A 16,634-nucleotide genomic window follows, 5' to 3' on the forward strand; every position below is an offset into this window, starting at 1 on the left:
CTTCTCAGCTTCCATAATCATGTGAGAGGCAACCACTCATAAAAAATCTCTGTCTGTTTCTATATATCCTATTCTATTCTCTGGAGAACTCTTACCAATATGAATAGCATCTTCACAAAAATAAGAGAATATATATATTAGGATGCTATAGAGTGGAAAACCAAAAAATTCTTGAAAAATGTATAGTCACAATTTTAAAAATTAAAATTTGAAAATAAAATGATTGACATGGAAAATCAAAAAAGAGCAGTTTGCCCTGTGCAGCCCTTTTGTGCTGAGTCCTATTTATGCCTGTAGATAACCAATTGTCCATTCAAACAAAACAGTCATAAATACCTAGTTACAAAGTGACTGCATATTTGAGGTTATTATATAACCAGTGGACAATGTAGCAAAATGATATTGTGATTTAAGAAATTGTAATTGGAACCAATGTTAGAGCCAGGTGATGTGGTTTGCAAAAAGTGGAAATTACACTGAGTTTCTTTTTGACATGATTTAAGGCATAAGAGGTTTGGTGACAGTTCTACAACTGCCCTAACTTGAGGTCACCTTCACCTGGGTCCTGCTGAGTGGGCACAATGTCATCATCACCAACCCAAGTATGTATTCATTAAGAAAATGAGTGACTCAAGACGTGTTTACTGAACATCTTTCAGCCTGCTGTCATTTGAATTGCCCAGCTGAGAAACTCTGCTTAGAAATGTTCAGTGCTTCTAAGATATGTCAGAGTGTTTGCTTTTGTATATTACTCCATGTTCCCACTTCAAAAGATAGACTCTGCCCTGTCAAATTTTAGATTGGCGAGAAAAAGGAATGATCCCAAAAACTTATAGCAGGAGAACCATTTAAATAATAAAAATCAATCTATCACCTGACTTTCTCAGTGATTCTGATTACCAAAGGACTGGAGAAAATGCCCTCTCCCTAACCTATTATTCATCAGGTGTGTAAAATAAAGATCTTTTCAGATATTCAAGGTCTCAAAAAATGTATGTTTATACATTCTTTCACAGGAAGGTGCTAAGGAATGTGCTTTAGCAAAACAGAAAAGATCAAAGCATGAGATCCTGTAAATGGCAGCAAAGAGAGAGTAATGAAGGGAAACCCCAGGAAACAAGTACTGGATTATCTCTGCATTTATCACATGGAAAATATCATAAAATGCTATTTTAACTACCTACTGGAAAACTAACCAAAATTTTTAAACAAAACAAGTATTAACTCCAGGAAAAGTTATGTATATATATGCATGTAGAGAGAAGAAAACATACTCATAGAACTGGTTCAGTAGAAAGCAATATTTACACAGTAAATCTAAACAATATAAACATTCTATTCATGTAACTAAAAAGGTAATATAACTAATTTGAGAAATGGAGAGAAGATGTGTAAGTAGGCATGGTACATGAGAGATACATCTTGATCTGCCATATAAGAAGGCAATAGGGTTGGCTCTGGGTACACTGCCTAGGAGTTAGCCCTCCTCCACAAGTAGCAGTAATAAAAGAGAAAAAAAGAAGGTAATAGATAATGTATAAAAATTATATATTAAGAAAGAGCACATAAGAATCTTTACTTGAGGCCAGGCGCGGTAGCTCACGCCTGTAATCCCAGCACTTTGGGAGGCTGAGACGGGCGGATCACGAGGTCAAGAGATCGAGATCATCCTGGCTAACATGGTGAAACCCCGTCTTTACAAAAATACAAAAAATTAGCTGGGCATGGTGGCGGACGCCTGTAATCTCAGCTACTCGGGAGGCTGAGGCAGGAGAATGGCGTGAACCTGGGAGGCGGAGCTTGCAGTGAGCCGAGATCGCACCACTGCACTCCAGCCTGGGCGACAGAGCGAGACTCCGTCTCAAAAAAAAAAAAAAAAAAAAAAAAAAAAAAGAATCTTTACTTGACAATACGGAGACATATTGCAGAAGAAACAGCTGCAAGAGTCAAGATTGTTTTCCTTTAGGACCAGAGTGAAGCATGACAAAAACAATGTGGCAGTGGCTGCATTTTAATACTATTTGTCTTATCCAGATTTGTATTGATAAAAATTAAAAATGTTTTCAAGGTGATAAATACCAACTGTACAAGATGGATCAGACAAGGGAGAGATCATTTTACTCTCTTTTCTTTCTCTTCTTAGGACCTGGCATATTATGGTACCAATGACAAGAGATGATGCACTAAAGGAGATTAGAGGAAACCAAGTTACTTTTCAAGATTGCTTTATTGCAGATTTTCTTATTGTGTTGACTTTTCCTTTGTTGACCATACCTGAAATTCCTGGTTCTTTACCAATCTCTTCACCACGTGGTAGTCAATTAATGGTTTCCTGGGATGCTTGTGTTGTTGCATCTGTTGTTTTGGTAACTGATATGGAGACCTTTCAAACAAATGATTCATTCCATACGTGGACCAGAATCAGAGTGCCTCCAGGCAGTCTGAGTGATGCTGAAAGACGGAGTGTGGCTGATGTGATCATATCGCAGGATGGAATATTTTTTCTTACAAATGGTGTTCTTTACCAAAAAAGTTTTCGTGGATTTGTAAAACTGGGAAGAATTCTAAATCTTCCTAATGGTGGAATTATTGGCATTTCATCAAGAAAATGGTGTTGGGTCAAATATTTATCCAAGGTTAGTAAGAGATATTTTAGATTTAATAAATATATTTATATTTTACAAATGTATTTACCATACCATTTATTCAGGGATAAACAGAGACGTACTATGCAGCTTTTTGCCCAGTTGTTTTATCTAAGGCTGTAAACAGCTCTAACTCAACTTCTCAGAGACCTCTTCACAGTAGAGATACACCTCCAACAACTAAAAATAAGATTAATCTTGTATGTTATTATGCAGTTCAGTCATAATATGAGAGCTTTGTTTTACCTTGATATGGGCAAAAGACCCAAAAATTATTTTCCCCAAACAAAGTGAATAATGAGTTTTTGTTACATGCATAGAAAGTGTAATGATCAAGTCAGGGTCTTTGGGGTATCTATCTCCTTCAATATTTACTATGTCTACTTGTTGGTATCATTTCCTCTCTCCTAGTGACTTTGAAATGTTAAAAATATTGTTGCTGGCTGGGTACGGCGGTTCACACCTGTAATCCCAGCATTTTGGGAGGCCAAGGTGGGCGGATCACAAGGTCAGGAGATCGAGACCACGGTGAAGCCCCATCTCTACTAAAAATACAAAAAATTAGCCAGTCGCAGTGGTGGGTGCCTGTAGACCCAGCCACTCGGGAGGCTGAGGCAGGAGAATGGCGTGAAGCTGGGAGGCAGAGCTTGCAGTGAGCCAAGATCACGCCACTGCACTCCAGCCTGGGCGACAAAGCGAGACACCATCTCGAAATAAATAAATAAATAAAAATAATTTTATATATATATATAATTATTTATATGTATTTATATATATATACTAGAAACACTAGAACTTATTTCTTCTATTGAACTGTCAGTTAGATATAAAACATTACAACTTATTCTTCTATTTAACTGTATATTTGTACCCATTAATCAACCTCTCTTTATACTCCCTACCATGCACCCCACCTTCCCAGACTCTAATATCCATCATTCCATTGTGTTTCCATAAGATCATGGTTTTTACCTTCCACATATGAGTGAGAACATGTAGTATTTGTCTTTCTGTGCCTGGCTTATTTCACTTTACAATAATGACCTCCAGTTCCATCCATATTGCTGCAAACGACATGATTTTGTTATTTTTATGGCCAAACGGTATTCCATTGGGTACATACACCCCATTTTCTTTATCCATTCATCCATTGATGTACACTTACGTTGATTCCATGTCTTTGCTGTTGTGAATAGTGTTGCAATAAACATGTAAGTACAGGTGTCCCTTTGATACACTGATTTCTTTTCCTTTTGATAAATACCCAGTAGTGGGAATGCTGGATTGAATGGTAGTTATATGTTTAGTGTTTTGAGAAACCTCCATACTGTTTTTCATGGCGGTTGTGTTCATTTACATTCCCACCAATAGGGTATGTGAGCTTCCTTTTCTCTGCCTCGTTGCCAGCATCTGTTAATTTTTTTTTTTTTTTTGTCATTTTAATAATTGCCAGACTGGGCAGGATGGCTCACACCTGTAGTTGCGGTACTTTGGGAGGCCAAGGTGGGATGATTGCTTGAGCCTAGGTGTTAGAGACCAGCCTGGGCAACATGGTGAGACCCCAGCCAGGGCAACATGGTGAGACCCCATCTCTTAAAAATAAAATAAAATAAAATAAAATAATAAAAAATAACAATAGCCATTTAACAGGGTAAAATGATATCTCATTGTGGTATTGATTTACATTTCCCTGATGATAAGTGATGTTAACTGTTTTTTCACATACCTGTTGGCCATTTGTGTATCTTTTGAGAAATATCTATTCATGACCTTTGCCCACTTTTAAATGGGAATTTTTTACTATTAAGTTGTAAAATTGAAGAGGAGGGAATTATCCCTAACTCATTCTACAAGACCACCCTTACCCTGATACCAAAACCAGAGAAGAACACAACACAATAAAACAAAACTTACAGGCCAATATTCCTGATGCGCATAAAACACAAAAACCCTCAAAAAAAATTCTAGCAAACTGAATCAAACAGCACATCAAAACCAGAACACACCATGGGATTTATACCAGCAATGTAAGGATAATTTGACATACACAAATCAGTGTGTTACATCCACAGAATGAAGGACAAATACCATATGATCATCTCAATAGATACAGAAAAAGCATGTGATAAATTCAACATCCCTTCATGATAAAAATTCAACAAACTGGCCGGGCACAGTGACTCACACCTGTAATCCCAGCACTTTGGGAGGCCAAGGCGGGCAGATCACGAGGTCAGGAGTTCAAGACCAGCCTGGCCCATATGGTGTAACCCCGTCTCTACTCAAAATACAAAAATTAGTTAGGTGTGGTGGCACACGCCTGTGGTCCCAGCTACTCGGGAGGCTGAGGCAAGACAATTACTTGAACCCAGGAGGCGGAAGTTACAGTGAGCCAAGATCGTACCACTGACTGCAGACTGGCGACATAGCGAGACTCCACCTCAAAAACAAAACAAAACAAAACATTAAACTAGGCATAGAAGGAACATACCCCCAAATTATAAAAGTCATATATGACAACCCCACAGCTAAACATCATACTGAATATATAAGTTTAAAGTTTAAAGCCTTTCCTGTAAGAACTGAAACAAGACAAGGATTCCCACCCTCACCACTCATATTCAACTTAGTACTGGAGGTCCTAGCCAGAGCAATCAGTAAAGAGAAAGAAATAAAAGGCATTTAAATTGGAAAAGAGGAATTCAAACTGTCCCTTTTTGCAGATAATATGATCTTATATTTAGAAAAAGCTAGACTCCACAAAAAAATTCTTGAAAATGATAAACAAATTCAGTAAAGTTGCAGGATATAAAATTAGCATACAAAAATCAGCAGCATTGCTATACACTAATAATGAAATAGCTGAAAAATAAATCAAGAAAGCAATCCCATTTACAATACCTACCAAAAACAAAAAAACAAAAACAAAAACAAAAACCTAGGAATAAATTTAACCAAGGATATGAAAGATCTCTGCAAGGAAGACTACAAAACACTGATAAGGCTGAGTAGAATAGTTCATCTCAGCAGTTTGGGAGGCCAAGGCAGGAGGATTGCTAAATGCCAGGAGTTTGAGACCAGCCTGGGCAACAAAGCAAAATCCTGTTCTCTAGAAATAAAAAATTTAAAAAGTTAATCAGGTGAGGTGTCTTACACCTGTAGTCCCAGCTACTTGGAATGCTGAAGTGGGAAGGTTGCTCGAGCCCAGGAGTTGAAGGCTGCAGTGAACTGTGATCACACCATTACACTCTAGCTTGGGTGACAGAATGAGACACTTTCTCTAAAAAAAATATATATATATAAAAAATAAATTTAAGTGGATGTATTGTAATCCTGATAGCAACCACTAAAAACATTTATACAAGATAGAGTAAAAATTTCAATGAACTAAAATGAAATACTAAAAAAAATTATAAAATCCAAAAGAAGGCAGAAAAGGGAAATAGAGGAACAAAACCCAGAGGATACAATAGAAAATAAAATGTATAACTCAGTCTAAACACAACAATAATTACATTAAATCTAAATGGTCTAAAACCACTAATTAAAAGACAGAGATTGTCAGATTGGATTTTTTTAAAGACCAAATTATACATTTTTATTTAGAAGCCCACTTTAAATATAAGGGGGATAGGTAGACTAAAAGTAAAACACTGGAAGAAGTTATAATATGCAACATGAAATTTGGGAGGGGACACAGATCCAGACCATATTGACCAATGTCAAGGTGGTTTATTGTGTTTTCTTCTAGGAATTTGAGAGTTTCAGATATTACATTAAGTTTTTAATCCATTTTGAGTTAATTTTAATAACTAGTACAATTTCAATTTTTATAACTTCTTTTTTCCTTTTCTTTCTTCTCTCTCTCTTTTTTGCCCCCAAACTGTTAGAACTAACAAATAAATTTAGTAAAGTTGCAGGTTACAAAATCAACATACAACAATTAGTTGCATTTCTATACACTAACAACAAGCTATCCAAAAGAGAAAGTAAGAAAGCAATTTTATTAATTAGAGCATAAAAGAATTTTTTTTTTTTTTTTTTTTTTTTTTTTTGCATGTGGATATCCTGTTTTCTCCACACCACTTATTGAAGAGACTCTTCTATCTGGATTGTGTTCTTTGCATTATTAAGAAAGATTAGTTGGCCATATATGCATGGATTTACTTCTGAGTTCTCTATTCTGTTCTGTTGGCTTAAATGTGTCTGTTTTTCAGGAAGTACTATACTGTTTTGATTGCTATAGCTTTGTAATATAGTTTGAAATTGGGAACTATGATGCTTTAAACTTTGTTCTTCTTCAAGATTGCTTTGGCTCCTCGGGGTCTTTCATGGTTCCATATGAATTTTAGGATTGTTTTTTCTATTTCTGTGAAAAATGCCCTTGGAATTTTGATAGAGATTACATTGACTCTGTTAATCAGAGTCTACAGAAGGTGGTATTAGTATGGACATTTTAACAATAGTAATTATTCCAATTTAGGAATATGAGATATCTTTCCACTTATATGTATTTCTTCAGTTTCCTTCATTAATATCTTATAGTTTCCAGTGTACAGATTTTTTACCTCTTTGGTCAAATTTATTCCAAAGTATTTTATTCTTTTATATATTTATATATATGTATATATAATTTTATTTGAAATATTCATATATATATATATGAAATTTCCCAGATTCTTGGAAAATTTTTTTCTGGTTTTCAGCAGTTCTACTATGTGCCTAGATGTTATTTCCTTTGTATTTATCCTACTTGAGGTTCAATTGAGTTTCTTGGACTTCTGGGTTTATGTCTTTCATTAATCTTGGAATGTCCGTGGCTATTATCTCTTCAAATGTTTCTTCAACCTAATTTTCTTTTTCCTCTCCTACTAGGATTCCAAAAACACCTGTATGAGACCTTTTAATATTGTCTCACAGATCTCAGATGACCTGTTCATTATTTTTTCACTGTTTTTTCCTTTGTATTTCAGCTTATATACATGCTATTAACCTGTCTTCAAGTTCACTGCTTTTTTCCTCTGCTGTTTCCAGCTTCTTGGTAAGTGCATCTGAGTTTTTTTAAGACAAGGTCTCACTCTGCCACCCAGGCTGGAGTGAAATGCCACAATCAAAACTCACTGCTGCCTCAAACGGTTGGCCTCAAGCAATCCTCCCACCTTGGCTTCCCAAAGTGCTGAGATTACAGGCATGAGCCACCATGCCTAGCCCCAATTATTTCTCTGTCTTTCTGTCGGTTTTTGTTTTGTTTTGTTTTGTTTTGTTTTGTTTTTTGAGATCGAGTTTTACTCTTGTTGCCCAGGCTGGAGTGCAGTGGCACGATCTCAGCTCACTGCAACTCCACCTCCCAGATTCAAGTGATTCTCCTGCTTCAGCCTCATGAGTAGCTGGGACTACAGGCACGTGCCCCAGTGCTCAGCCAATGGCTAATTTTTGTATTTTTAGTAGAGACGGGGTTTTGCCATGTTGGCCAGGCTGGTCTCAAGCTCCTCCAATTATTTCTTTATTCTTGATTTTTATTTTATTTATAGAATTTCCATTTTGTTCCTTTTTTATCATTTCTATATCTTGGCTGAAATTCCGCATCTCTTCACTATGTTGCCCATCTTTTCCACTAGAACCTTCAGCATTTTTATTATAGCTATTTTCTTTTTTTTTCTTTTTTTTTTTTTTTGTTGAGACAGAGTCTTGCTTTGTCACCCAGACTGGAGTGCAGTGGCCGGATCTCAGCTCACTGCAAGCTCCGCCTCCCGGGTTCCCGCCATTCTCCTGCCTCAGCCTCCCGAGTAGCTGGAACTACAGGCGCCCGCCACCTCGCCCGGCTAGGTTTTTGTATTTTTTAGTAGAGACTGGGTTTCACCGTGTTAGCCAGGATGGTCTCGATCTCCTGACCTTGTGATCCGCCCGTCTCGGCCTCCCAAAGTGCTGGGATTACAGGCTTGAGCCACCGCGCCCGGCAGTTATTTTCTTTTTAGACATTCTTGGTACCTCAGCACTGACAACATTCCAGAGATCTCTTAATACCTTACCGTGGTGCCACCAACTTTCGAAATCCTTGGGAGAGCTATCTCTGCTTTACAGTCTAGCTTCTAGCTTTTTGATCATTGGGTAATTATCTTTACTTTCTCATCTGACGCTGAATTTTGGTGCATCTTCCTCTCTTCCTCCCCTTCTCCTCCTGCCCACTCCACACTACCCTCTCCTTCTCCCTCTCCCTCTCCTTCTGTCTCCTATTTCCCTGTCCCAATTCTGTCAGGGAGGCTGCTTTACACTCTGGGTAGAGGCCACGCATGGCTCAAGGAGAGTTCCTCTCCACTCCCTTACCCCACTCCTCGTCAGGAGCTGAGAATCCAGAGTGTAGATGGGTTTCTCTCAACTTGCCCAGCTTGATGCCCCTTTCCTGCCTTCAAAGACTTACTACCTTACATTTTGAAGAGACCTTGAATACTTCAAAGGATCTTTCACCTCACCTGCATGATTATGCCGAAGCATTAAGTGGAGTTATGTGGGAAAGGGTTTGTGGGTGAGAGTGAAAACTCACTTCTTGGCTGGGAATCCTTGGAATTCTCATCTATCATGTTTATGACGTGCTCCTCTTCCCATCTCTCTGACAAGAATGACAATGACTGTGGGTTTCTTCTATAGCTCATCATTTTGTTTCTACTCTATTTCTTCTTTAAGAATTGTTTCACTCGTTTCCAGCAACATAAATTCTATACTTTAAAGTGAATCCGCATTTAGCAAAATGACTTTTTATCCCAAATTGTGTCTTTCTTTGGTTACCAGTTTGATATCTGCCTACCTCCTGTTTCAGTATACGCTAAATATTTGTACATTAAGTAAAATGAGGACAGCAAGATGTTTTCAAAAGACTCCTTTTGAATGTCATGACATAGAAATTACATACTAAGTAAAAATCCCGAAAAATTAGAAACAGTGGGGAGAGGAGGCAGAGGAGAAGGGAGGCCTTGGACTCCTTGATGAAATTAGGCCCACTGAGTTTCAGGCACAGCGGTTTCTGAATACCCTTCCCATCTAACAGCCTATATCCATAAAGGGTAGAATTCATTTGTCTAAGGTTTTAATGTTTCTCTTCTCTTTATCTGGTAACCAAGGAATCTAGAATTCCAAAAGTGAGTTAATATTTGAAGAGACCTTATATGTTGACCTTCGTAAACATCAAGGTCAAAGGGGCACTCCAGGCCAGAGTGATAAGTACTAAGAGAAGGCTGATGTGCTTAAAAGATTTAAAAAGAATTAAAATTTATTATTCCTATTGATAGAAACAATTTATAAACAAGTAATTGGGATAATTTATCTTTATGGTTATATGTAATATGATCAATTTCTATTTAATATATTTCTATGCCTGAAGTATTATTCAAAAATATATTGAAACGAATCAAACTGTAGTATTTACTACCTTTTGTTTTTATGTATTTATTTTTTTTAGAGACGGGGTCTCACTCTATCACCCAGGTTGGAATACAGTGGCATAATCATGGCTCACTGCATCCTTGAACTCCTGGGCTCAAGTGATCCTTCCACCTCAGCCTCCCAAATAGCTGAGACTACAGACACATACCACCACGCCCAACTAGTTTTTAACTTTTGTAGAAATGGGGTCTCATTGTGTTACCCAGGGTGGTTTCAAACCACTGACTTCAAGTGATTCTCCTGCCTCAGCCTCCCAAAGTGCAGGGATTATAGGCATGAAACCACCACACCTGGTCTCTATTTTTTAAATGTAGCAAATTAGAAGATGGAAGTTGTTAGACCTTGGGAGCTAAGCTATGAGGACACAAAGGTGTAAGAATGATACAATGGACTTTGGAGACTCGGGCGGGAGTCGGGGGCAGGATGGGAGGGGGATGAGGGATAAAAGACCACACATTGGGTACAGTGTACACTGCTCAGAGATTTTGGGTACACCAAAATCTTGGAAATCACCACTAAAGAACTTATTCATGTAACACTACCTGTTCCCCAAAAACCTATTGAAATAAAATTTTAAAAAATAAAATTTAAATTTAAAAAAGAGAAATTGTTAGACCCATCTCTAAAATCGAAGATTTTTCTCATCATTTTTCATTTTGTCATAGGCTAAAGAAAAAAGAAGCAACTTTGCAGTCTGGACAGAAAATGAAATTTACCTCGAATATATTCTTCTTAAATTTGCCAGATTAGTAACTACCACAGAACTGAAAAACATCCTAAATCTATCAGTAACTGCTACTCTGACTATACACAGTGTTGAGTATACAGGACACCCTCTGGAGATTGCTGTGTTTTTAAGTTATTGCACTATATGTACCGTCACCAAAAAGATTTTCTTAGTGATATATAATGAAGATACAAAACAGTGGATTTCCCAAGACTTTACATTAGATGCCCCTATTGACAGTGTTTTCGTTCCACATTTTATATTTTCAGCACTGCCAGGATTAGTACTATGGAACAAGCATAGTATCTACTATTGTTACCATAATTTCACCTTTACTGGGATTTTACAGACACCTGCAGGACATGGAAATCTATCAATGCTATCAAATGACAGCATTATTCATGAAGTTTTCATAGGTAAGGTATTCTCAGTCTACTAACATTATTCTAGATTTTACTATAGACACCTTCCTTATAATGATGTAACACTTTGTAATGTACCAATATGTGGTGTTTTTGACAGCCAAAGGTGCACTTCTTATCACCTACAAATGAATCAGCTTTAAATTCAAGTAATGTTAACTGTGAGCTCACATAGCAAAAGGGCAAACTCAGTTTCTTTTTGCGGGGGCGAGGGGAGTTTCATTTTAGTCAATCAGTAGATTCTAACTAAGCAATTTAAGTATACATCGTATGTGTAGGAGGTGCTGTGGTATTGTGTTACGTTTCCTGGGGCTCCCGTAACAAACTACCACAAACTGGATGACTTAAAACAGCATAAATGTATTACTTCACAGTTCTGGAGGCTGGAAGTGGAAAATCAAGGTGTTGATAGGGCCATGCTCCCTCTGAAACCTGTAGAGGGAGGTTTTATGTTGTAAAGCACATATGAAACAGGATTGTATGTGTTTTTTAAACAACCATGAGCCACAGTGATAAGAAGACAAGGTTAGAATGATACATTGGGGATAGATTTTAGAGGATGACAGATACCCACTTTGAATGTTGTACTGAAGGTCATTCAGAAACAATGAAATATAACATGCTCAAACCATTCATAAGTTTATGAAGTAGGAAGTTAAAGTCCTTCAATTCTCACTGTTCTCATTTCCCAAATAACCAACTATTAAGAAACTCCTGTGAGGCCGGGCATGGTGGCTCATGCTTCTAATGCCAGCACTTTGGAAGGCCAAGGTGGGAGGATCACCTGACCCCAGGAGTTCGAGTCCAGCCTGTGCAACATGGAGAGACCTCATCCCTACTAAAAACTTAAAACTGGGCATGGTGGTACGTGCCTGTGGCCCCAGCTACTCAGGAGACTGAGACAGGAGGATCACTTGAGCCCGGGAGGTCAAGGCTGCAGTGAGCCATGTTCACATCACTGAACTCCCCAGCCTGGACAACAGAGCGAGATCCTGTCTCAAAAAAAAAACAAAAACAAAAACAAAAAACTCCTGTGAGTTTGTCCAGACTTTCAAATAAGCAAATACTAAATATAATGGGCATGTTTTCAAAACAATACATATAATAGATATAAAATTAATGCCATTTTAACTGCTATGTAATGTTCCACTGTCTATGTACACTACTGTCTAATTAACAGGGGTGCAGATAGATATTTGGATAGATATTAGGCTTCAGTTCTTTTTCTGTTACAAATAATGCATATGTACACACACCAATACGAGTGTTTCTGTAATATAAATTACTGGATATAGAATTCGTGAATCAGAAACTACAAATATTTAAAAAGTTGATAAATCCTTCTCACTTACCCACCAGCAAAGTTTGTCACAGTCTAAACTCCCCCAAAAGTTTGAAAATCTGTCATTTTCATATAATCTGTTTCACAGTTACTGGTTATATAGAAAATGTTATTCTCATTTTATTGCACATATCTTTTATAATTAGATGTTTTATCTAGTTTCATAAATGTATTGGCCATATTCTGTGAATTTCTATTTTTCTTGTCATTTCATTATTTCTGTTTTATTTTTTATTTATTATACTTTAAGTTCTGGGATACATGTGCAGAATGTGCATGTTTGTTACATAAGTGTACACATGCTATGGTGGTTGGCTGCACCCATCAACCCATCATCTACATTAGGTATTTCTCCTAATGCTATCCCTCCACTACCCTCCCAACCCCTGACAGGCCTCGGTGTGTGATGTTCCCCTCTCTGTGTCGATGTGTTCTCATTGTTCAACTCCCACTTATGAGTGAGAACGTGTGGTGTTTGGTTTTCTGTTCCTGTGTTAGTTTGCTGAGAATGATGGTTTCCAGCTTCATCCATGTCCCAGCAACAACATGAACTCATCCTTTTTTATGGCTGCATAGTATTCCATGGTGTATACGTGCCACATTTTCTTTATCCAGTCTGTCACTGATGGGCATTTGGGTTGGTATCCAGTCTATCATTGATTGGCATTTGGGTTCCAAGTATTTGCTATTGTGAACAGTGCTGCAATAAACATAGGTGTACATGTGTCTTTATAGTAGAATGACTTATAATCCTTTGGGTATACACCCAGTAATGGGATTGCTGGGTCAAATGGTATTTCTAGTTCTAGATCCTTGAGGAATTGCCACATTTTAAAGATCGCCATTCTAACTGGCATGAGATGGTATGTCATTGTGGTTTTGATTTGCATTTCTCTAATGACCAGTGATGATGAGCTTTTTTCCATATGTTTTTTGGCTGCATAAATGTCTTCTTTTGAGAAGTATCTGTTCATATATTTTGCCCACTTTTTGATGGAGTTTTTTCTTGTAAATTTGTTTAAGTTTTTGTAGAATCTGGATATTAGCCCTTTGTCAGATGGATAGATTGCAAAAATTTTCTCCCATTCTGTAGGTTGCCTTTTCACTCTGATGATAGTTTATTTTGCTGTGCAAAATCTCTTTAGCTTAATTAGATCCCATTTGTCAATGTTGACTATTGTTGCCATTGTTTTGGTGTTTTAGTCATGATGTCTTTGCCCATGCCTATGTCCTGAATGGTATTGCCTAGGTTTTCTTCTAGGGTTTTTGTGGTGTTAGGTCTTAAGTTTAAGTCTCTAATCCATCTTAATTCTTGTATAAGGTATAAGGAAAGGATCCAGTTTCAGCTTTCTGCATATGGCTAGCCAGTTTTCCCAACATCATTTATTAAATAGGGAATTCTTTCCCCATTGCTTGTTTTTGTCAGATTTGTCAAAGATCAGATGGTTGTAGATGTGTGGTGTTATTTCTGAGGCCTCTGTTCTGTTCCATTGGTCTATATTATCTGTTTTGGTGCCGGTACCATGCTGTTTTGCTTACTGTAACCTTGTAGTATAGTTTGAAGTCAGGTAGCGTGATGCCTCCAGCTTTGTTCTTTTTGTTTAGGATTGTCTTGGCTAGACGGACTCTTTTTTGGTTCCATATGAAATTTAAAGTAGTTTTTTCTAATTCTGTGAAGAAAGTTAATGGTATTTTGATGGGGATAGCATTGAATCTATAAATTACTTTGGGCAGTGTGGCCATTTTCACTATATTGATTCTTCCTATCCATGAGCATGGAATGTTTTTCCTTTTGTTTGTGCCCGCTCTTATTTCCTTGAGCAGTGTTTTGTAGTTCTCCTTGAAGAGGTCCTTCACATCCCTTGTAAGTTGTATTCCTAGGTATTTCATTCTCTTTGTAGCAATTGTGAATAGGAATTCACTCATGATTTGACTGTTTGTCTGTTATTGGTGTATAGGAATGCTTGTGATTTTTGTACTTGATTTTGTATCCTGAGACTTTGCTGAAGTTGCTTACCAGCTTAAGGAGATTTTGGGTTCAGACAATGGGGTTTTCTAAATATACAATCATGTCATCTGCAAACAGAGGCAATTTGAATACCCATTCTTTCTTTCTCTTGCCTGATTGCCCTAGCCAGAACTTCCAATACTACATTGAATAGGAGTGGTAAGAGAAGGCATTCTTGTCTTGTGCCAGTTTTCAGAGGGAATGCTTCCAGCTTTTGCCTATTCAGTATGATACTGGCTGTGGGTTTGTCATAAATAGCTCTTACTATTTTGACACACATTCCATCAATACCTAATTTATTGAAGGTTTTTTAGCATGAAGGGGTGTTGAATTTTATTGAAGGCTTTTTCTGTATCTATTGAGATAAACATGTGGTTTTTGTCATTGGTTCTGTTTATGAAATGGATTATGTTTATTGATTTGCATATATTGAACCAGCCTTGCATCCCAGAGATGAAGCCGACTTGATCATAGTGGATAAGCTTTTTGATGTGCTGCTAGATTTTGTTTGCCAGTATTTTATTGAGGATTTTTGCATCGATGTTCATCAGGGATATTGGCCTGAAATTTATTTTGTTGTGTCTCTGCCAGGTTTTGGTGTCAGGATGATGCTGGCCTCATAAAATGAATTAGTGAGGAGTCCCTCTTTTTCTGTTGTTTGAAATAGTTTCAGAAGGAATAGTACCAGCTCCTCTTTGTACCTCTGATAGAATTCAGCTGTGAATCTGTCTGGTCCTTGGCTTTTTTTGGTTAGTAGGCTATTAATTACTGCCTCAGTTTCAGAACTTGCTATTGGTCTATTCAAGGACTCAACTTCTTCCTTGTTTCATCTTGGGAGGGTGTATGTGTCCAGGAATTTATCCATTTCTTCTATATTTTCTAGTTTATTTGCGTAGAGGTGTTTATAGTATTCTCTGATGGTAGTTTGTATTTATTTGGGATCAGTGGTGATATCCCCTTTATCGTTTTTTATTGTGTCCATTTAATTCTTCTCTCCTTCTTTATTAGGCTGGCTAGTGGTCTATTTTGTCGATCTTTTCCAAAAACCAGCTCCTGGATTCATTGATTTTTTGAAGGGTTTTTCGTGTCTCTGTCTCCTTCAGTTCTGCTCCAATCTTAGTTATTTCTTGTCTTCTGCTAGCTTTTGAATTTGTTTGCTCTTGCTTCTCTAGTTCTTTTAATTGTTATGTTAGGGTGTCAATTTTAGACCTTTCCTGCCTTCTCCTGTGGGAATTTAGTGCTGTAAATTTCCCTCTAAACACTGCTTTAGCTGTGTCCCAGATATTCTAGTATGTTGTGTCTTTGTTCTCATTGGTGTCAATGAACTTATCTATTTCTGCCTTAATTTATTTACCCAGTAGTCATTCAGGAACAGGTTGTTCGGCTTCCATGTAGTTGTGTAGTTTTGAGTGAGTTTCTTAATCCTGAGTTCTAATTTGATTGCACTGTGGTCTGAGAGACTGTTACAATTTCCATTCTTTTGTGTTTGCTGAGGAGTGTTTTACTTCTAATTATGTGGTCGATTTTAAAATAAGTGCAATGTTGTGCTGAGAAGAATGTATATTCTGTCAATTTGGGGTGGAGAGTTCTGTAGATGTCTATTAGGTCCGCTTGGTCCAGAGGTGAGTTCAAGTCCTGGATATCCTTGTTAATTTTCTCTCTCATTGATCTGTCTGGTATTGACAGTGGGGTGTTCAAGTCTCCCACTATTATTGTGTGGGAGTCTAGGTCTTTTTGTAGGTCTCTAAGAACTTGCTTTATAAATCTGGGTGCTCCTGTATTGGGTGCATATGTATTTAGGATAGTTAGCTCTTCTTGTTGCATTAATGCCTTTACCTTAATTATGTAATGCCCTTCTTTGTCTTTTTTGATCTTTTCTGGTTTAAAGTCTGTTTTATCAGAGACTAGGATTGCAACTCCCATTTTTTTTTAAATTTTTATTTATTTATTTATTTTTTTATTTTTTTATTTTTTGCTTTCCATTTGCTTGGTAAGTATTCCTTCATCCCTTTATTTCAAGCCTATGTGTACCTTTGCACATGAAATGGGTCTC

At 37.3% G+C, this 16,634-nt stretch overlaps 1 protein-coding gene across 15 annotated transcripts in view; it reads left to right on the forward strand.

Moving 5' to 3' along the window:
- Positions 1-16,634, forward strand: part of CATSPERE (catsper channel auxiliary subunit epsilon) — a 178,293-nt gene that overhangs the window by 88,238 nt on the left and 73,421 nt on the right. For all 15 annotated transcript variants that reach the window (XM_073011892.1, XM_073011898.1, XM_073011894.1 and 12 more), the window contains 2 exons: positions 2,144-2,636; positions 10,748-11,225. In XM_073011892.1, coding sequence (XP_072867993.1) covers positions 2,144-2,636; positions 10,748-11,225 — 971 coding nt within the window. The remainder of the gene's footprint in view (positions 1-2,143; positions 2,637-10,747; positions 11,226-16,634) is intronic.

Source organism: Chlorocebus sabaeus, chromosome 25 (genome assembly GCF_047675955.1).
Source record: "Chlorocebus sabaeus isolate Y175 chromosome 25, mChlSab1.0.hap1, whole genome shotgun sequence".
In the NCBI taxonomy this organism is placed as follows: Eukaryota; Metazoa; Chordata; class Mammalia; order Primates; family Cercopithecidae; genus Chlorocebus; species Chlorocebus sabaeus.